Source organism: Ovis canadensis, chromosome 13, assembly GCF_042477335.2.
Source record: "Ovis canadensis isolate MfBH-ARS-UI-01 breed Bighorn chromosome 13, ARS-UI_OviCan_v2, whole genome shotgun sequence".
NCBI classification, from domain to species: Eukaryota; Metazoa; Chordata; class Mammalia; order Artiodactyla; family Bovidae; genus Ovis; species Ovis canadensis.
In genome coordinates this window covers 25,548,304-25,567,564 of record NC_091257.1, presented here as the reverse complement: position 1 = coordinate 25,567,564, position 19,261 = coordinate 25,548,304, and the positions used below count along the sequence as shown (strand labels likewise).

General features: G+C 45.5%; 1 protein-coding gene across 7 annotated transcripts in view; it reads left to right on the top strand.

Annotated features, from left to right (window-relative positions):
• The first annotated feature begins 15,919 nt into the window (after positions 1–15,919).
• The window catches only part of KIF16B (kinesin family member 16B), a 302,672-nt gene continuing 299,330 nt past the window's right edge, over positions 15,920–19,261 (top strand). For all 7 annotated transcript variants that reach the window (XR_011248056.1, XM_069547100.1, XM_069547098.1 and 4 more), the window contains exon 1: positions 15,920–16,168. Coding sequence is in view for 6 of the 7 variants with exons in the window: in XM_069547100.1 (XP_069403201.1) it covers positions 16,122–16,168 (47 nt within the window). In the remaining variant the exon portion in view is untranslated. The remainder of the gene's footprint in view (positions 16,169–19,261) is intronic.

Here is a 19,261-nt window from a genome sequence, read left to right as displayed (position 1 = left end):
CTTCTCCAATGCATGAAAGTGAAAAGTGAAAGGGGAGTCGCTCAGTCTTGTCCAACTCTTGGTGACCCCACGGACTGCGGCCCACCAGGCTCCTCCGTCCATGGGATTTTCCAGGCAAGAGTGCTGGAGTGGGGTGCCATTGCCTTCTCCTAATTAAGTACTACTTAGGAATAAAAAAGGAACTATTGATACACTCAACTTCATGGATGGCTCTCAGATGTATTATGCTCAGTGAAAGAAGTCTGACTCATACTGTATGGTCCATTTATAAGACATTCTAGAAAAGATAAACCATAGGGACAGAATACAGATTACTTATTGCCAGGGGTTGGAGAAGGAGGGAGGGATTTACTACAATGATGCAGAGGGGAATTTTTTTTCAGAGATGGGTCTGAGTGATGGGACAGTTCTATATCCTGATTTTATTGGTAGCCACACAACTATAGGCCTTTGTTAAGACTCATAGAACTGACTACAAAAAAGGGAAAATATTGCCGTATTAAAATGGTACCTCATTAAATCTGACTTTAAAATACAAAGCCTGTAGCTTGATGGACTTACTGTGATGATGGATGTGTTCTGAATCTCATCTGTGTGAGGGTTACATGAGTGTATATGCATGAAACAATTCAGTAAGTTGTACAGTTAATATCTGTATACTTTGTGCATCCCGCTGAATAGATTCTATATCTTATTTTAGAAAAAATGAAGAAGATAAAAGTGTCATAGTTGTTAAAATACAAAATTCAACCGAGTAAATTAGAAAGATCTTATTGGCTTTATTCAACAGTTCACGACTTGGGGAACATCCCTTCTTAGCGGAAAGAAGAGAGCTTCGGAGAGCTGTACAAAGTGGAAGACTTGTGTAGGCAGGAGGGGAGTGTGATGAGGAAGTTATTCTGGCAAAGAGCTGACTATGGCGAGGTCATCTAATTTTAGGGGATATTGGGGTTTATCAAGCAGATTACCTCACTAGTGCTGACAGTAATTCTAGAAATTGGTTTAAGATTCCATTCGGGTGTGAAGAGTGGGCTGGAACTATAATTAGTTTAGTCACTAGGTTGTATGTACTTTGCAGTCCTATGGACTGTAGCCTACCAGGCTCATCTGTCTATGGGATTTCCCAGACAAAAATACTGGAGTAGGTTGCCATTTCCTTCTCCAGGAGATCTTCCTGACCCAAGGATCGAACCTATTTCTCCATTCACAAGTGGATTCTTTACTGCTGAGCCACCAGGGAAACTGGTATAAGGTAGGTATTAAATCTTGGTTTGGCCTTCCCAGGTAGCTCAGATGGTAAAGAATCTGCCTGCAATGCAGGACACCCGGGTTCATCCCCTGGGTTGGAAAGATCCCCTGGAGAAGGAAATGGCAAACCCTTCCAGTATTCTTGCCTGGAGAATCCCATGGACAGAGAAGCCTGGTAGGCTACAGTCCATGGGGTGGCGAAGAGTTGGACACAACTAAGTGACTAACGGTGATCAGTTGGTGACATGAGGCTTAGCATAAGTGGCTCCATTTTGGGCCTATTGCCTCTCTCTCTCTTTTAACATAGTTAGGAGAGAAAGAGAGAAGGAGAGAGGAGGGGAATTAAATGAGTCTTTACCACCCTGATGGGGTTGATATTAGACCCCAAACATGATGTTTGATAATGACAGGTAGGAAGGTTGTGGACCCAGGACAGATGTCAACAATGTCACCCTTTGTATCAATGCATGTTTGTGCTTTTTCTCTTTTTATTTAGTTCTGCTTCTGACAGCTGCTTTTCCATTTCTAGCATTTTCTCCAACACATCCTGTGCTGAGGAGAAGGGCTAAAAAAAAAAAAGAAATCCCAGCTCTGAGGACACAGACATTTGAATTCAGAGTCCAGTTTCCATACCTAGAAGCTATATGCCTTCAGAAAATTCTCCATGTTTTTTCATCAGGCAGGTTTTTCCCCATGAGGCACATATGTATATAGAAGTCCTAATAATTCAGGGATCTTCCTGAACATTACGACTCTTTCAATAACAAATTTGAAGCCTCCTATTTTGGACTAACACTTCTTTTAGGGTTTGAAAGATTTCCACAGCAGTAACAGAAGTCCACGGCCTCCTTATGAAGTCATCCGCACAGGGACAGTTCGATGGTAACAGTTCTGATAATCTTTCCCTGGAGGGCAGTGGGGCAGAGTCCCATTCACATATTTCGTGCAGAACAGAAACTGCTGCAGCTCCTAAACAGCCCATCTCTGTTCCTACAAACACAAATGTTCAACTGTGCCATCCCCACTGACTGTTGATTAGAGTCACAGGTGAGCCTAGTGGTGTACTCTTAACCCAGATGCCAAGAATACATCCATGGCCTCTGAGGTCAGAGAGAAAGGGAACTTAAACACAGTCTTGGATATATTAGAATATAGAGGTTTGGGTGGTGGTGGGAGAGCGTCTCGGGTGGCCCAGTGGCCAATGCAGGAGATGCAGGTTCTATCCCTGGCTCAGGAAGATCCCCTGCAGGGGGGAATGGCAACCCGCTCCAGTATTCTTGCCTGGAAAATCCCATGGACAGAGGAGCCTGGCGGGCTACAGTCCATGGGGTCACAAAGAATCAGACATGACTGAGCACCCACGAGGATTTTTCTGCTTGTTTGTATTTTATATTCTGGATAGGCAGATAGTTTATTTTCAAGTAATTTGTTACTCAGAGCTTTTCGGATCCAGTGTCTCTGGGCGCTGATCACTGAAACTTCAACCTGCTGCCATCAAGGCTTGCACTCCGCCCAGAGCTGCGGAATGCCATGTTGGCTGCATCACCGTCTGTCACGAGCCTTGGGGCTGCTTCACTATGACTGGCCGCTCCGCCTTCCTTCCTTCTGTTGGCTTTGAAATGCTTCCTTCTTTCGGACCAGTGATGCAGTAAAGCAAGTTACTTGGAGCTGTGCCTTCAGCAACTCGAGGTTTCAGCAGTCATAGATGGGTACACGGGGCAAAGGTTTAATCAGGTGAATCCAATGAACAAACTGTTTAGTTTCTAGGCTAGTGTTTCATGGTAGCATATTTGTCTCCATATGTAAAGAGTGCAAATTACTACCCCATCATCTTCTATACTGTATTGAATTACCAATGTAATTGTCATCACTGCTTCTGGAAAGTGCTGATGGCCTATTTTGTACGCCTTTGTGTTAATCAATGTTAATTACGAAGCAAGCACAGGGGTTAACGAATTATAATGGGCTTAATTAAGCTTGACAGTAACAAATGGCATAACCTTTATGTTATGACCTGGTTAGAGGAACAGAAAAGGACAAAAAATGGGCCAAAGAATCATCACATAGAAATTCATATTTATATACTGGCCATCTACAGAAACAGAACAGTATAATGAGTTTATTGGTTTTGCCAAGTGTCAATGTTAACATTTGCCAACCTGGCATCAACAGGAAGGCAGACAGCTACTGAGGCCTGTTCTTTACCCTTCTAGGGTTTATACTCGGACTGGGAGAGAGACACAGAAAACCAAGTTTGAAACTTTTCCAGTGAGTATCGAGTGAGTGGTGCTGATCGTGTTATAGGGCATTTGGAAGAGGGAGCAACTGCCAGGAACTGGTGCAGTGGGGGAAGACTCAGCTCAGTTCAGTCGCTCAGTCGTGTCCAACGCTGCGACCCCACGAATCGCAGCACGCCAGGCCTCCCTGTCCATCACCAACTCCCAGAGTTCACTCAGACTCACATCCGTCAAGTCTGTGATGCCATCCAGCCATCTCATCCTCTGTCATCCCCTTCTCCTCCTGCCCCCAATCCCTCCCAGCATCAGAGTCTTTTCCAATGAGTCAACTCTTCGCATGAGGTGGCCAAAGTATTGGAGTTTCAGCTTCAGCGTCAGTTCTTCCAGTGAACACCCAGGACTGATCTCCTTTAGGATGGACTGGTTGGATCTCCTTGCAGTCCGAGGGACTCACAAGAGTCTTCTCCAATACCACAGTTCAAATGCATCAATTCTTTGGCACTCAGCTTTCTTCACAGTCCAACTCTCACATCCATACATGACCACTGGAAAAACCATCGCCTTGACTAGACAGACCTTTGTTGGCAAAGTAATGTCTCTGCTTTTCAATATGCTATCTAGGTTGGTCATAACTTTTCTTCCAAGGAGTAAGCATCTTTTAATTTCATGGTTGCAGTCATCATCTGCAGTGATTTTGGAGCCCCCCAAAATAAAGTCTGACACTGTTTCCACTGTTTCCCCATCTATTTCCCATGAAGTGATGGGACCGGATGCCATGATCTTCGTTTTCTGAATGTTGAGCTTTAAGCCAACTTTTTCACTCTCCACTTTCACTTTCATCAAGAGGCTTTTTAGTTCCTCTTTGCTTTCTTCCATAAGGGTGGTGTCATCTGCATATCTGAGGTTATTAATATTTATCCCAGCAATCTTGGTTCCAGCTTGTGCTTCTTCCAGTCCAGCGTTTCTCATGATGTACTCTGCATAGAAGTTAAATAAGCAGGGTGACAATATACAGCCTTGACGTACTCCTCTTCCTATTTGGAACCAGTCTGTTGTTCCATGTCCAGTTCTAACTGTTGCTTCCTGACCTGCATATAGGTTTCTCAAGAGGCAGGTCAGGTGGTCTGGTATTCCCATCTCTTTCAGAATTTTCCACAGTTGATTGTGATACACAGTCAAAGGCTTTGGCATAGTCAATAAAGCAGAAATCGATGTATTTCTGGAACTCTCTTGCTTTTTCCATGATCCAGTGGATGTTGGCAATTTGATCTCTGGTTCCTCTGCCTTTTCTAAAACCAGCTTGAACATCTGGAAGTTCACGGGGGAAGACTAGGGACCATAAAATTCAAAGGGAGAGCTGGAGCCAGAAGAGGAGAGGAGACAGCATTCCTGCTGGGCACACAGGATGTGGCGCAAATAGACAGTGTGTTCAGAGAGCATGCGTTCTATGAATTGGCTTCATTGATAAGTTCACTCAGCGGGGGTGAGCAGTGGGAAAAGGGGTGTCTGTGGTTATGTTTCCTGTTTCAGCCTTGGTCTTCTCACATGTAATATACAAAATGATCCTAAACACTTTCAGCTTCAAACAGTAACTCCGGAGACCCCTGATTAGGGTCCCAGCTCAGAGGTTTGTTTGTTTTTTTATGTTGCTCATATTTCTATGTGATTAACAAGGATATTAACAAGGACTTTAACATGGACATCACAAGATGGTCAATACCAAAATGAGATTGATTATATTCTTTGCAGCCAAAGATGGAAAAGCTCTATACAGTCAGCAAAAACAAGACCGGGAGCTGACTGTGGCTCAGATCATGAACTCCTTATTGCCAAATTCAGACTTAAATTGATGAAAGCAGGGAAAACCACAAGACCATTCAGGTATGACCTAAATCAAATCCCTTACGATTATACAGTGGAAATGACAAATAGATTCAAGGGATTAGATCTGATAAACAGAGTGCCTGAAGAACTTTGGACAGAAGTTTGTGACATTGTACAGGGGGGCAGGGATCAAGACCATCCCCAAGTTAAAGAAATGCAAAAAGGCAAAACGATTGTTTGAGGAGGCCTTACAAATAGCTGAGAAAAGAAAAGAAGTGAAAGCCAAAGAAGAAAAGGAAAGATACACCCATTTGAATGCAGAGTTCCAAAGAATAGCAAGGAGAGATAAGAAAGCCTTCCTCAGTGATCCATGCAAAGACATAGAGGAAAACAACAAAATGGGAAAGTCTAGAGACCTGTTCAAGAAAATTAGAGATATCAAGGAAATAATTCATGCAAAGATGGGCACAATAAAGGACAGAAATGGTATGCACCTAATCCTGCTTATTTAACTTTTATGCAGAGTACATCATGAGAAACGCTGGACTGGAAGACACACAAGCTGGAATTAAGATTGCCGGGAGAAATATCAATAACCTCAGATATGCAGATGACACCACTCTTATGGCAGAAAGTGAAGAGGAACTAAAAAGCTTCTTGATGAAAGTGAAAGTGGAGAGTGAAAAAGTTGGCTTAAAGCTCAACATTCAGAAAATGAAGATCAGGGCATCTGGTCCCATCACTTCATGGGAAATAGATGGGGAAACAGTGGAAACAGTGTCAGACTTTATTTTGAGGGGCTCCAAAATCACTGCAGATGGTGACTGCAACCATGAAATTAAAAGATGCTTACTCCTTGGAAGAAAAGTTATGACCAACCTAGATAGCATATTGAAAAGCAGAGACATTACTTTGCCAACAAAGGTCTGTCTAGTCAAGGTGATGGTTTTTCCAGTGGTCATGTATGGATGTGAGAGTTGGACTGTGAAGAAAGCTGAGTGCCAAAGAATTGATGCATTTGAACTGTGGTATTGGAGAAGACTCTTGTGAGTCCCTTGGACTGCAAGGAGATCCAACCAGTCCATCCTAAAGGAGATCAGTCCTGGGTGTTCATTGGAAGGACTGATGCTAAAGTCCTGAAACTCCAGTACTTTGGCCACCTCATGCAAAGAGTTGACTCATTGGAAAAGACTCTGATGCTGGGAGGGATTGAGGGCAGGAGGAGAGAAGGGGACGACAGAGGATGAAATGGCTGGAAGGCATCACCAACTCGATGGACATGAGTTTGAGTGAACTCTGGGAGTTGGTGATGGACAGGGAGGCCTGGCGTGCTGTGATTCATGGGGTCGCAAAGAGTGGGGCGCAACTGAACTGAACAGAAGCAGGAGATATTAAGAAGAGGTCGCAAGAATACACAGAAGAACTATACCAAACCCAGATAATCAGAAAGGTGTGATCACCAGCCTAGAGCCAGACATCCTGGAATGTGAAGTCAAGTGGTCCTTAGGAAGCATCACTACAAACAAAGCTAGTGGAGGTGATGAAATTCCAGCTGAGCTATTTCAAGTCCTAAAAGATGATGCTGTGGAAGTGTGGCACTCAATACGCCAGCAAATTTGGAAAACTCAGCAGTGGCCATAGGGCTGGAAAAGGTCTGTTTTCTTTCCAATCCCAAAGAAAGGCAATGCCAAAGAATGTTCAAACTACCACACAATTGCACTCATCTCACACGCTAGTAAAGAAATGCTCAAAATTCTCCAAGCCAGGCTTCAAGAGTACATCGTGAACTGTGAATTTCCAAATGTTCAAGCTGGATTTAGAAAATGTAGAGGAACCAGAGATCAAATTGCCAACATCTGTTGGATCATCAAAAAAGCAAGAGAGTTCCAGAAAAATATCTACTTCTGCTTTATTGACTATGCCAAAGCCTTTGACTATGTGGGCCACAACAAACTCTGGAAAATTCTTAAAGAGATGGGAATACCAGACCACCTGACCTGCCTCTTGAGAAATCTATATGCAGCTCAGGAAGCAACGGTTAGAACCAGACATGGAACAACAGACTGGTTCCAAATAGGGAAAGGAATATGTCAAGCCTGTGTATTTTCACACTGCTTATTTAACTTACATGCATGAGAAATGCTGGACTGAATGAAGCACAAATTGGAATCAAGATTGCCGGGAGAAATATCAATAACCTCAGATATGCAGATGACACCACCCTTATGGCAGAAAGTGAAGAAGAATTAAAAAGCCTCTTGATGAAAGTGAGAGAAGAGAGTGAAAAAGTTGGCTTAAAACTCAACATTCAGAAAATGAAGATCATGGCATCTGGTCCCACCACTTTGTGACAAGCAGATGGGGAAACAGTGGAAACAGTGATAGACTTTAGTTTTAGGGGCTCCAAAATCACTGCAGATGGTGACTGCAGCCATGAAATTAAAAGACGCTTGCTCCTTAGAAGAAAAGTTGTGATCAACCTAGATAGCATATTAAAAAGCAGAGACATTACTTTGTCAACAAATGTCCGTCTAGTCAAGGCTATGGCTTTTCCAGAAATCACATATGGATGTGACAGTTGGACTGTGAAGAAAGCTGAGCTCTGAAGAATTGATGCTTTTGAACTGTGGTGTTGGAGAAGACTCTTCAGAGTCCCTTGGAGATCCAACCTCTCCATCCTAAAGGAAATCAGAATAGTCATTGGAAGGACTGATGTTGAAGCTGAAACTCCAATACTTTGGCCACCTGATTCGAAGAACTGACTCACTGGAACAGACCCTGATGCTGGGAAAGATTGAATGCAAGAGGAGAAGGGGACGACCGAAGATAAGATGGTTGGATGGCATCACCAATGCAATGGACATGAGTTTGAGTAAATTCTGGGAGTTGGCGATGGACAGGCAGGCCTGGTGTGCCTGGTGGACTGCAGCAAAGAGTCGGACTGGACTGAGGGACTGAAATGAACTGAACTGAGCAATGCTCCTGAATTATCCCATTTATCCAAAACCTTTCTCATTAGATAAGTTAGGATGTATTTGGAGGCAAGCAATAACATACAGATCCCCTAAGTCAAAGCTGTGGTTTTTCCAATAGTCATGTACGGATGTGAGCGTTGAACCATAACGATGGCTGAGTGCTGAAGAATTAAAAGTCCCTTGGACTGCAAAGAGATCAAACCAATCAATCCTAAAGGAAATCAACCCTGAATATTCTTTGAAAGGACTGAAGCTGAAGCTCCAATACATTGGCCACCTCATGTGAAGAGCTGAGTCATTGGAAAAGACCCTGATGCTGGGAAAAACTGAGGGCAGGAGGAGAAGGAAGCAACAGAGGATGAGATGGTTGGATGGCATCACTGACTCAATGGATATGAGTTTGAGCAGAGTCTGGGAGATTGTGAAGGACAGGGAAGCCTGTTGGGCTACAATCCATGGAGTCACAGAGTCAGACATGACTTAGTGACCGAATAACAACACCACCCTAAACCAAATGGCTTAAATGCCCACCACTGGTTTATTGTTCATGAGTCCTGTCAGGGTGGGAAAAAAAGAGCTTCCTTTACCTTCTTGAGCTGATTACCTGGGTGTGCAAAGTAAACTGGCAAAACAGTTTAACAGAACAAAGTGTTCTTTTCACCATCCAGTCTCAATTAAAGTTAAGGTTTGGTTATGTTAAAGGTAAGGTTAGATTAATGTTAAGGTTAGCTCTGGATAGACTGAGAAGAAAGGTTTAGTTTTTATCTGCATGGAAGGCATCACTGAAAAGAAGTGAAAAAACCCAAAGCAATTAGGCATTGGAATTTATTATTTTAACAAAAGGCAATACATTGTGGGGAAGTGACTACAAAAAGGAAAAGGGTTCTCATCTAGTGGCTGTAAGGACTGGATGGTTGTAAATCATGGGAAAGTAAGTATGTGGGGGAAACAAATGGGAGATCAAAGTTTAGTAAGGTTTGTTGCCTTTCTACTCTAGTAAGAAGGCATGTTCTTTTGGTATGGGGGAGGGAAGGAGGACCAGCTTCACCAAGGGAAATTTCTGTCCTGCTTTTTGGAAGATGGGGGAGGACAAAGAGCTCTTCCTGTGTTGGCTTATTTTTAATTGCCTTCAGATTTAAGATAATTCTTATGCCAAGTTGCATATTTTGGCATCCTGATCCCAGTCCATCTACAGGTTGGCTTGCTGGTTCTGGTGGTCTGGACAGGCTCTGTCATTCTGGGCTGCTCTCGTACATCACTGACCAGCTCATGAAGTGGCTGGGGCTGGCTGCTGCAAGGGGTCCCACTCCCATGTCTGGGGGTTGGGTGGCTATTGATGGTGGCACTGGGTTTGAGCGGTCATGCCATCATTCAGCAGGCTAGCCTGAGCTTGCTTGCTTCACATGACTGTGGTAGGGTCCCTGGAGTAAGAGTGAAGCACAGGAAACCTTTCCAAGCTTGGGCTGCAAGGTTAATTCTGCTGCATTCAGTGGGCCAAAGCAAGTAACCAGGCCAGCCATGCAAACAGGTGGAGAAACAGACTCCTTTCCCTGTCTGAGTGCTGCAAAGTGACACTACCAGTACAGGGTTGTGGGGCACGGGGAGTGTGAGAAAGTCTGTCTTTATCTTTTTAATATTTATTATTTGGCTGTGGCTGGTCTTCACTGCGGCACCGGAGAGCTCATTGCCAGGTGTGGGGTCTTGGTTTGGCCTGGGGGACCTTGAGTTGTGGCATGTGGGATCCAGTTCCCGTCTAGAGATACCTCCCTGCATTCAGTTCTGTTCAGTTCAGTCGCTCAGTCGTGTCCGACTCTTTGCGACCCCATGAATCGCAGCACGCCAGGCCTCCCTGTCCATCACCAACTCCCGGAGTTCACTCAGACTCATGTCCATCGAGTCAGTGATGTCATCCAGCCATCTCATCCTGGGTCGTCCCCTTCTCCTTCTGCCCCCAATCCCTCCCAGCATCAGAGTCTTTTCCAATGAGTCAACTCTTAGCATGAGGTGGCTGAAGTACTGGAGCTTCAGCTTTAGCATCATTCCTGCCAAAGAAATCCCAGGGTTGATCTCCTTCAGAATGGACTGGTTGGATCTCCTTGCAGTCCAAGGGACTCTGAAGAGTCTTCTCCAACACCACAGTTCAAAAGCATCAATTCTTCGGCGCTCAGCCTTCTTCACAGTCTAACTCTCACATCCATACATGACCACTGGAAAAACCATAGCCTTGACTAGATGGACCTTAGTCAGCAAAGTAATGTCTCTGCTTTTGAATATGCTATCTAGGTTGGTCATAACTTTTCTTCCAAGGAGTAAGCATCTTTTAATTTCATGGCTGCAGTCACCATCTGCAGTGATTTTGGAGCCCCCAAAAATAAAGTCTGACACTATTTCTACTGTTTCCCCATCTATTTCCCACGAAGTGATGGGACTAGATGCCATGATCTTTGTTTTCTGAATGTTGAGCTTTAAGCCAACTTTTTCACTCACCTCTTTCACTTTCATCAAGAGGCTTTTTAGCTCCTCTTCACTTCCCTGCATTGGGAGTGTGGAATCTTAACCACTGGACCACCAGGGAAGTGCCCTGTATCACTGTCTTTAAACCTCTAACACTATGCCCTAGGTAAGAGGCTTTCCTTCCTCACTATTTCTGGGGCAGAAAGAAAGGAAGGAAGAAAAGTTGCTCAGTCACGTCCAACTCTTTGTGACCCCGTGGACTACACAGTCCGTGGAATTCTCCAGGCCAGAATCCTGGAGTAGGTAGCCTTTCCCTTCTCCAGAGGATCTTCCCAACCCAGGGATTGAACTCAGGTCTCCTGCATTGCAGGCAGATTCTTTATCAGCTGAGCCACCTGGGAAGCCCATTTCTGGGGCAGGACCCTTCCTTTCCTATCTCTGAATATTTGTTCAAGGTATTTCCTCTACTTCAGAGGTCATCTCCTCATCCATCTTGAGGCTCAAATGCTGTCTGTCCTGCCAGACTTGTCTCTGCAACCAATTCATTCATGAAACATTTCTTCATCCCTCCAACTAAATGTGGTTTCTCACTCTGAAGAAGTTGAAATGCTTCCAGACTCTACAAAGTCCATCGATTCTGAACTCTTTTTGATACCAGGTCTAGTTATACACAATTGAAAACAATCTTTTTTTCTATCTTAGTGTATAAAATGACTGTGATTTAGGGTGATAGCTTCTATTAAATTGAATCTCTGTGATTTCTTCATTCCCTTCTGCAGAAAACTGCCATTCATAGCTACCTGCCTATAGCTTGCCAACAAAATTATTATGTATGACTTTCAAGATTATCCTTACTGTTACTCTGGTGCTCAGGCTTCACTTTCAGGTCCCCAAGCACATTTTCTCAAATGATGGTTGCTTTTAATGTTTAGTATTTTAGGAGATTCTAAATTTACTTTAAAATTTTGTGACTTAGAACATGAAAATCTTCCATGTTTGGATTTGATATCTATGATTTCTGTCTCTAATACGATTATGTATTTGTTTGAGAACCTGAAGAATACTTACTTTAGTTTTTTGGCTCACTGCATACCTCCTAAATCCAACTTAAGTCCCATGATGGACACCCACATGAAGATATTAAGTGTGCTGTGTGATATAATGCTTGAAGTCAGTACTTGCAAACAGAAAAACAGATGGGTTTCTGAGATGTCAGTTGTATTCTATGTTCCAATTGAAGTGTGCCAGTCTGCTGTTTGTCAAGGTTTTGAAAAAGTCATACTGGTGAGAGAGTAAATCAACTTTGTTCCTTACAGACTAGAGGAAAAATATATAACTGTACATATAGCAGATAGGAGTGTGTGTGTGTGTGTGTGTGTGTTTTTCTGATAATGGTGTTTCAAGATGATTCAAATATTTTGCAGTGGAGTAAACATTTCAATGCAATCTCACTTTGAAATGAAGAAGCTAAGTCTCAGGGAGTTTACATGAGTCACAACTATTTGGCAGTACTGAGACTGTGAAACATTAGAGGGAATAAAAAAGAATTCAACAATAAATGAAGACCCAAACAGGCTACATCAAAACAAGCAAACAAAAGCAAACCATACACACACACACGTGGCTTTAAGGGTGATGGGTCAATATTCCATTCTTCTTGTTTTACAATTTTATCTATTTATCTTTGGCTGTGCTGGGCCTTTGTTGCTTTGCCCAGGCTTTCTCTAGTTGTGGTGCCCAGGCTTGTCATGGCAGTGGCTTGTGGAGCACAGCTCTAGGGCGTGCAGGCTTCAGTAGTTGCTGAACGCGGGCCCAACAGTTGCAGTTCCCATTCTCTAGAGCACAGGCCCAATAGTTGGGGTGCATGGGCTTAGTGGCTCTGTGACACATGGACTCTTCCCCCACCAGGGATTGAACCAGTGTCTCCTGCATTAGCAGGGGCTTCTTTTACCATTGAGCCACCAGGGAAGCCCCCCATTCCGGTTTTAACATAGGCCTCAGAAACTTTTCTTCTCTCCATCACCATTCAATTTTTCTTTTTTTTTTGAAACTAGAATTGCCCTTCACTCATCCAAATGAAATGAATTTCCAAATTGTAGGTTCTTAAATGCTTTTGTGCTCTGGACCCTTGTGTCTGGTGAAATGTCATTTTCAGAATAATCTTTTTAAATGCATAAAATACACGGGATGGAAAGGAAAATCAATTTTAATGAAACATGGTGAGCAAGATATAAAAAAGATAAATTTGTGATAGACTAACATATGTGGTTATATTAAATAACAAGATGTAGTGTCATTCTAATGAGGACCATAATTTCAATGTAACAGCGACTTTTAACAATTTGAGAAAGCTGCAACAATTAAAATTGAACAGGAAAATCCATAATTTCTAGAGGTGTCAAAATCTCTGGTATTACTAAAGTGAATATATTTTATTTAGAGGCTATAACAGATATTTACACCCCGCCCTGCCCAGCCCCGCCAACCCTCCCACCCCCCAATCCAAGTTCAGGGACCTTCTGGTAGATTTGTAATTTTGGTGGCTCTCATGAGTACCTGCTCCTGGTGGGTGACGCCCTCCACACGGATGCTGGACTTGCTGCCTTTGACCAATTCGGGAAATCGGCAAACTGACCTACAAGAGTCACCGGGTGTGCCATCCTGAAAGGCTCCCTCGCCCAACTAAGAAACCTCGGCTAACTTTTCCAGGCTAAGAAAGAGAAGAAGCACAGGCTTCCCAGTAATACCAATTGAGCCCAACCTCCAGTCCCGGGCCCCATAAATTAGGCCAGGTGAGATCAGCTGCACCCACAGAGTTTGCTGGAAAAGCAGCATCTCAGGTTTCACACCAGAGCTGTCCAATCAGAATCTGCCAGTTCACAAGTTTCCCCAGGTGACTTGTATAAGCGGTCTTGTTTGCAAAGTATTCCAGAAACGTGCTGTTTACTTTTGACAAGTAGAGCCACCTCATCTTGTCGTTCGTCTTCCCTTTCAGAGACTTCTTTCACTGAGTTAAGAAATGTTCTCCAGCCAAGTCTCTGTCCCATCCTGCCCAGCGTGAGTCGAAGACTTACAGCCTCACATTCAAAAGCTCCAGGAGTGCTGGGTGAGGCCAAAGTGTCTGCGGGGCTGTTTCGGTCTGTTTCGTCAAATGGCAAAGTCACGAAGGGATAGAGGGCTTAGAGGCAAGAGCAGCGTGTCGGAAATGAATGAATGAACAAAACCTTCCGAAGAGCCAACCAGTGAAGCCCTAGACACAGAAAACAGCTTTTAATCCTGAACTCCTCCTGCAAGCTTGTGTAATTTGTTGTCTTCAAGAATTGGGCTGGCTTTGTCAGCTCTAGGCCACTCGCGTGTTCTGTGCACTGAAGCCCCCAACCTTAATAGAGTGGTCATTAGCAGGCGCCGCGGCGGCTCACGCAAATGTTGGGCCGCGCCCCCCGGGAAGGCGGCCCGCGCGCAGTTTGTCCCCGCGCAGCTCCCATATAAGGCGGGCTCCGCCCCCTGCCCGGGCATCCCCCGCGTCGCGCGAACTTCTTCGCGTTCTTTACCCCACCCACCGCTACCGCGCATGCCCGGCCCGCTCCGGGCTCTGGCGTGGCTAGTTTCCCCGCCTCTTGATGGTCGAATCCGCACCCAGCTTTGCGCTCCCCAAGGGAAAAAGCCATGGGTCTCCGGGCTCTAGGAACTCTCTGGGTGCTGATTCCCGGCCAGCGTCAGGGCTCTAGGGGGACTGAAGCGACGATTCCTTGTTTAAGTGGGTCACGTGTTTGCAGGCATCAACTCAAAGCGTGAACCAACAACCAGGAGTTTTTCCTGATTTGTAGATAAAGCAAGAGCCTTACAGGCGCCCAGTAATGCAGACTGGGCCACCCAAAGCTAATGCTGGAGCCGAAGCTGAAACCCAGGAACCCAGCATCCACTTCTTGCGGCCCCCTTCATAGCTGGGCTTGTGGAGGAGCAGTGCCCCCCTTCCCAGCTCTCAGGGTGTCCTGGGGGTGTGAAACACCGGCAAGGAGGAAATGAGGGCAGAGCATCCTTTTGTGGCTCCATTAGGAACGTGGGGGCACACTGGCTGTTGAGTATGGGCACTGCCTTGTGTGGATTTTGCTGCCTGCCCCCACCCCCTTTCAGCTGTGAGACCGGAGGCAGGAAGGGTGGGGTCGTGGGGCTGGGATGGGTGGGCTGAGTGGCCCAGAGTGGGGCAGCGGAGGAAGGCAGAATTGATGTCTTGGTTAATGTGGCCTGTGGCTCATAGGTGGGCCCCTGGGTGTGTGTGAACCAATGCCCCAAAGAGTGCGTGCTTGAGGGACTGACTGAATGAATGAATGAATGTGCATTCTTCGGGAGAGGGGAGCAGACGGGAGCAGGGATAGGACCTCGGACTTCACTTCTCCGAGACCCTAAGCCCCAGGAGAGTCGTTCCCACCCCTAATTCCTTGAAGATGGAACTGGAACTGTAACGTTCCATCTGAGCAGAGGGCAGCCGCTCGGTCGCTAAGTCCTGTTGGACGCTTTGGGACCTCATGGACTGTAGCCCACCGGTTCCTCTGTCCTTGGAATTCTCCAGGCAAGAATACTGGAGCGAGTTGCCATTTCTTTCTCTAGAGAATCTTCCCGATCCAGGGATGGAACCCCCGTCTCCTGCACTGCAGGGAGCTTCTTTACCACTCAGTCACCTGAGAAGCCCAAACTGTAACATATGTGCAAAAAAAGTCCAATTAAGATCTGATTTCAGACAATAGAGCCATTCTGGCCGTACCCTTTTTATTTTCATTTCTTCGTATCCCTGAGTTGAGGGGTCCAGAACAGCTCAGACAGCTTCAGAGTAGCAGAGAGGACCTGAGGAGTGGCCCACTACCAAGCTGTGATAATCTCTGTGCTCCGGTTTTAAATTGGAAGAGTTAACTCCTTCCCGGTGTCCTAAAGCCAGGTCCTTGGTTAGGGCTGAAAAACTGTTTTTGGTAATTTGACCTCAGGATTGTGGTCAAATTCTTGAGCTGGCCCTAAATTGCTGCGAACTCCTCTTCTGCCTCCTCCCAGTTTTTTCAAGGAGTGAGGTTGGGTTTTAGGCGTTCTTGAAATCGCCCAGTCCCCAGCGGCCCTGAGGCTCGAACTACCTGATTTCTTGACCTCGAACCGGCTCCCGGGCACCCTGGCTCCGCCCCTGCGCGCCGCCCGGGCGCCGCCGAAGCGCGGAGCGCGGATCACGCGGGCCGGAGCCGCTCTGGGCATGCTCAGAGGCGGGGCCGGAGGGCAGCGGCTGCCGCGGAGTCCGGCCCGAGCGCAGGGGCGGGGGCCGGGGAAGGGGGCGGGAGCCGCGGGCAGTGTCTCGGGAGTCGCGGGCTGCGGCGGGCGCACGCGGGCCGGGCCGGGATGAGCGATGGCCTCGGTCAAGGTGGCCGTGAGGGTCCGGCCCATGAATCGCAGGTGAGTACAGGGCTTGGGGCGCAGGTGGCCCCCGCGCTCTTCCCCACCCGGAGGGAGCTGGTGTCCAGCTCCCCTCCAGAGCCGTCCTGGACTTGGGGTCCAGAGCCGGTCGCCGGCGCCCCGGGCCCGGTGGTGGCCTCTGGGGGCCTGGGGCAACTTAAAGCTTTGCTCTCGCTTTTACACTGCTCGGGAGGAGACTCTGGGGGTAAAGAGTTTAAGGCGCCATGGAGAAGATTCCTGTCAACTCTTCCCGGTCCCGAGAATTTGAGGAAGTTTGCTCGCTCCCCGTTTAAAAAGCATCAAGGGATCACTTTCCTGAAGGTGTAAATTCAGGAGCATGAGTACGGGGCACCAGAGCTGTGAGGCAGAGTCCCGTCAATTGTGTCAACTCAGAAGTTCTCTCACTATTTTCGGTGTAACTTTTTAATTTCTTAATAAGAGATGATTATGATTGATTGTGATTCACCAAACGTGAACCTTGACTTCTTCTGATCCGTAGTTTCGCTGTCCTTAACTTCAGGTTAAAGAGTGGATGGGAAAACTTTAAGTTTTGCTTCCTGGGAGAAAAAAATTCAAGGACCCTTAAGTACACGTGTTTGAAATATGCTGATGTTAATAGGGAGGTGGTTATAATTTAATCTTGAATGTTTCTACTAAGTGATGCTTTTCAGAATGATGTGACTCTGCATTCTGTGAAGAATAATCTGTTCTTCCTTTTCAGTGACTATAATCACTGGCTTTAGAATAGTTACTTTTTAAATTGGTTTAACTTTAAAGAATGAAGTGGATCTAAACGGGATATGTCCTTCCCAGTTGATAGGAGCAGTTCACACAAGGCCATTTGTTTTTATTGGCTTCTCAAGCAAGTTGAGCATACCATATGGCCTTTGCTACTTTTGTTGTGTTGACTTTGGAGGTCATTGTTAGTTCTGACAGCTGATTGAGGCATCAGAGGATTATAAAATCAAGAGATTGCTGGAACCTTCTTTGATTCACCTGAATCTGTTTTTCTGTTGGCAGATAGGGAGTTGTTATTCTGATTTTTAGCTTTTGGAAACCAATGCTTTTGTGATTTTTAAGTTATTTCTAAAGCTTTTTAGGGAAGAAGTTTGACTTTTGGGTAAGTCAGATATATACATTTCTATGTGTATTCAGTCCTACAAAACAAATGGGCCCCATTTAGATGTTTTAAGATTGTTCTTTATTTTGGATTTACATGTACAACATATGAAGGTTCTTTTCCTTCTTTGAACTAAAGAAGCTTTGGAGCACATGCTACAAGATTGTATTGAGTAACTAGAAAGCATTTATTAAGTGCCTGCCAATGCTGGAGACCTGTGTTTGATCCCTCGGTCAGGAAGATACCCTGGAGAAGGAAATGGCAACCCACTCTGGTATTCTTGCCTGGGAAATCCCATGGACAGGGGAGCCTGGCGGGCTACAATTTGGACACGACTGAGCGACTGAGCACAAGGAAGCAGAAATCTGGCTACAGGTGGGGATGGGAAGGCTGGAAAGATCCATGGAGACAGTTTGCTGGCAGAATTGACAGGAATTGGCAGTTCATTGGGTGGGAAGGTGGAGAGACTGGAGGAACAGTCACTAACTGAGGTTTGATGCTTAAGAACGTGGGAGAGGTTTGGGGAAGGTGTGTTCTCTTGGGTTGGTGGGTTTCAGGAGAGGCAGTAAATGTCAGATACAAGCACAGTGTCCCACTAGAATGAGCGCTTCCCCAGGTGTTGACGAGGTTCACTGTCTGAAGTGTCGGAAGGACATCCATTTCTTTGCTGGTGTTGAGGAGACTGGAAGAAAACACGAGTCTCAGGTGATCTGAGGATTGGCATTTGGAAATTTTTAGCACATGGATGACAGTTCAAGAATGTTACAGTGAGGTGTTGATTTCTCAGGAGGAGAAATTTTTTTTAAAAAAACATTTTGTTTATTTATTTGGCTGTGCTGGGTCTTAGTTTTGGCATGTAGGATCTAGTTTGCAGGACCTAGTATCCTGATACCCTGACCCAGAGATTGGACCAAGGCCCCCTGCCCTGGGAGCGTGGAATCCTAGCTACAGGACCACCAGGGAAATTTCTAGAAACCTTATTTTTCTGTATAGAGCACAGATATACAGTAGATTAAAAAAGAAGACTGTTTACCATCAGAAGAAGAGGGAATCAGGCTGGGCGCTGGGATATGCTTCTCTGTAGGTTTCCAGGGAGGTGATTGGCCTGCAGGTGTGGAGGAGAACCAGCACAGCACATGGTCGTGAAGGGAAGGGAGAAGGGGCTCCCGGAAGAGGCGGTGGTTGCTGGTGTCTGGTATTGCCAAGGGAGAAGGCAATGGCACCCCACTCCAGTACTCTTGCCTGAGAAATCCCATGGACGGAGGAGCCTCATAGGGTCGCTAAGAGTCGGACATGACTGAGCGACTTCACTTTCACTTTTCACTTTCATGCATTGGAGAAGGAAATGGCAACCCACTCCAGTGTTCTTGCCTGGAGAAGCCCAGGGACAGAGGAGCCTGGTGGGCTTCCGTCTATGGGGTCACACACGACTGACGTGACTTAGCAGCAGCAGCAAGTATTGCCAAGATGGTGCTCTGCTGATGCCAGTACGTCTTTGGTCTTGGAGATGAGTTTTGATAACCTTCCAAAGAGCAATTTCAAGGAGAGAAAGTGTTCCGGAAGTTGGCAGTGAAGTGGAAAGAGGTATACTAATGGCCAACCAGAAATGCTTGGCTTAACTCATAAGGAAAGAGTTGCAGGTTATAATATTTGTAAGAAATCATTTTTCACCAATGAGATTGGTGAATATTAGCTGAACTTCGAGTGTTGGTGATGGGATCATAAAGGGTCAACACCTTTGAAACTTCCGTGTTGGGAAATTTGAGAGTAGCTGTCAAGATATGAAATTTATAAACTCTTTGGTTGAGAAATTTCATTTCTAAGATTTTATTTTATAGATTGTATTCCTGTCTACCAAGATGTATGTATAGGGATACTTCTGCATCATTCTTTGTATAACAACAACAAAAAAATCATAAATGAGCTAAATGTACAGTAATGGGGGAATTTTAAAATTGTGGCCAAGTTATTTG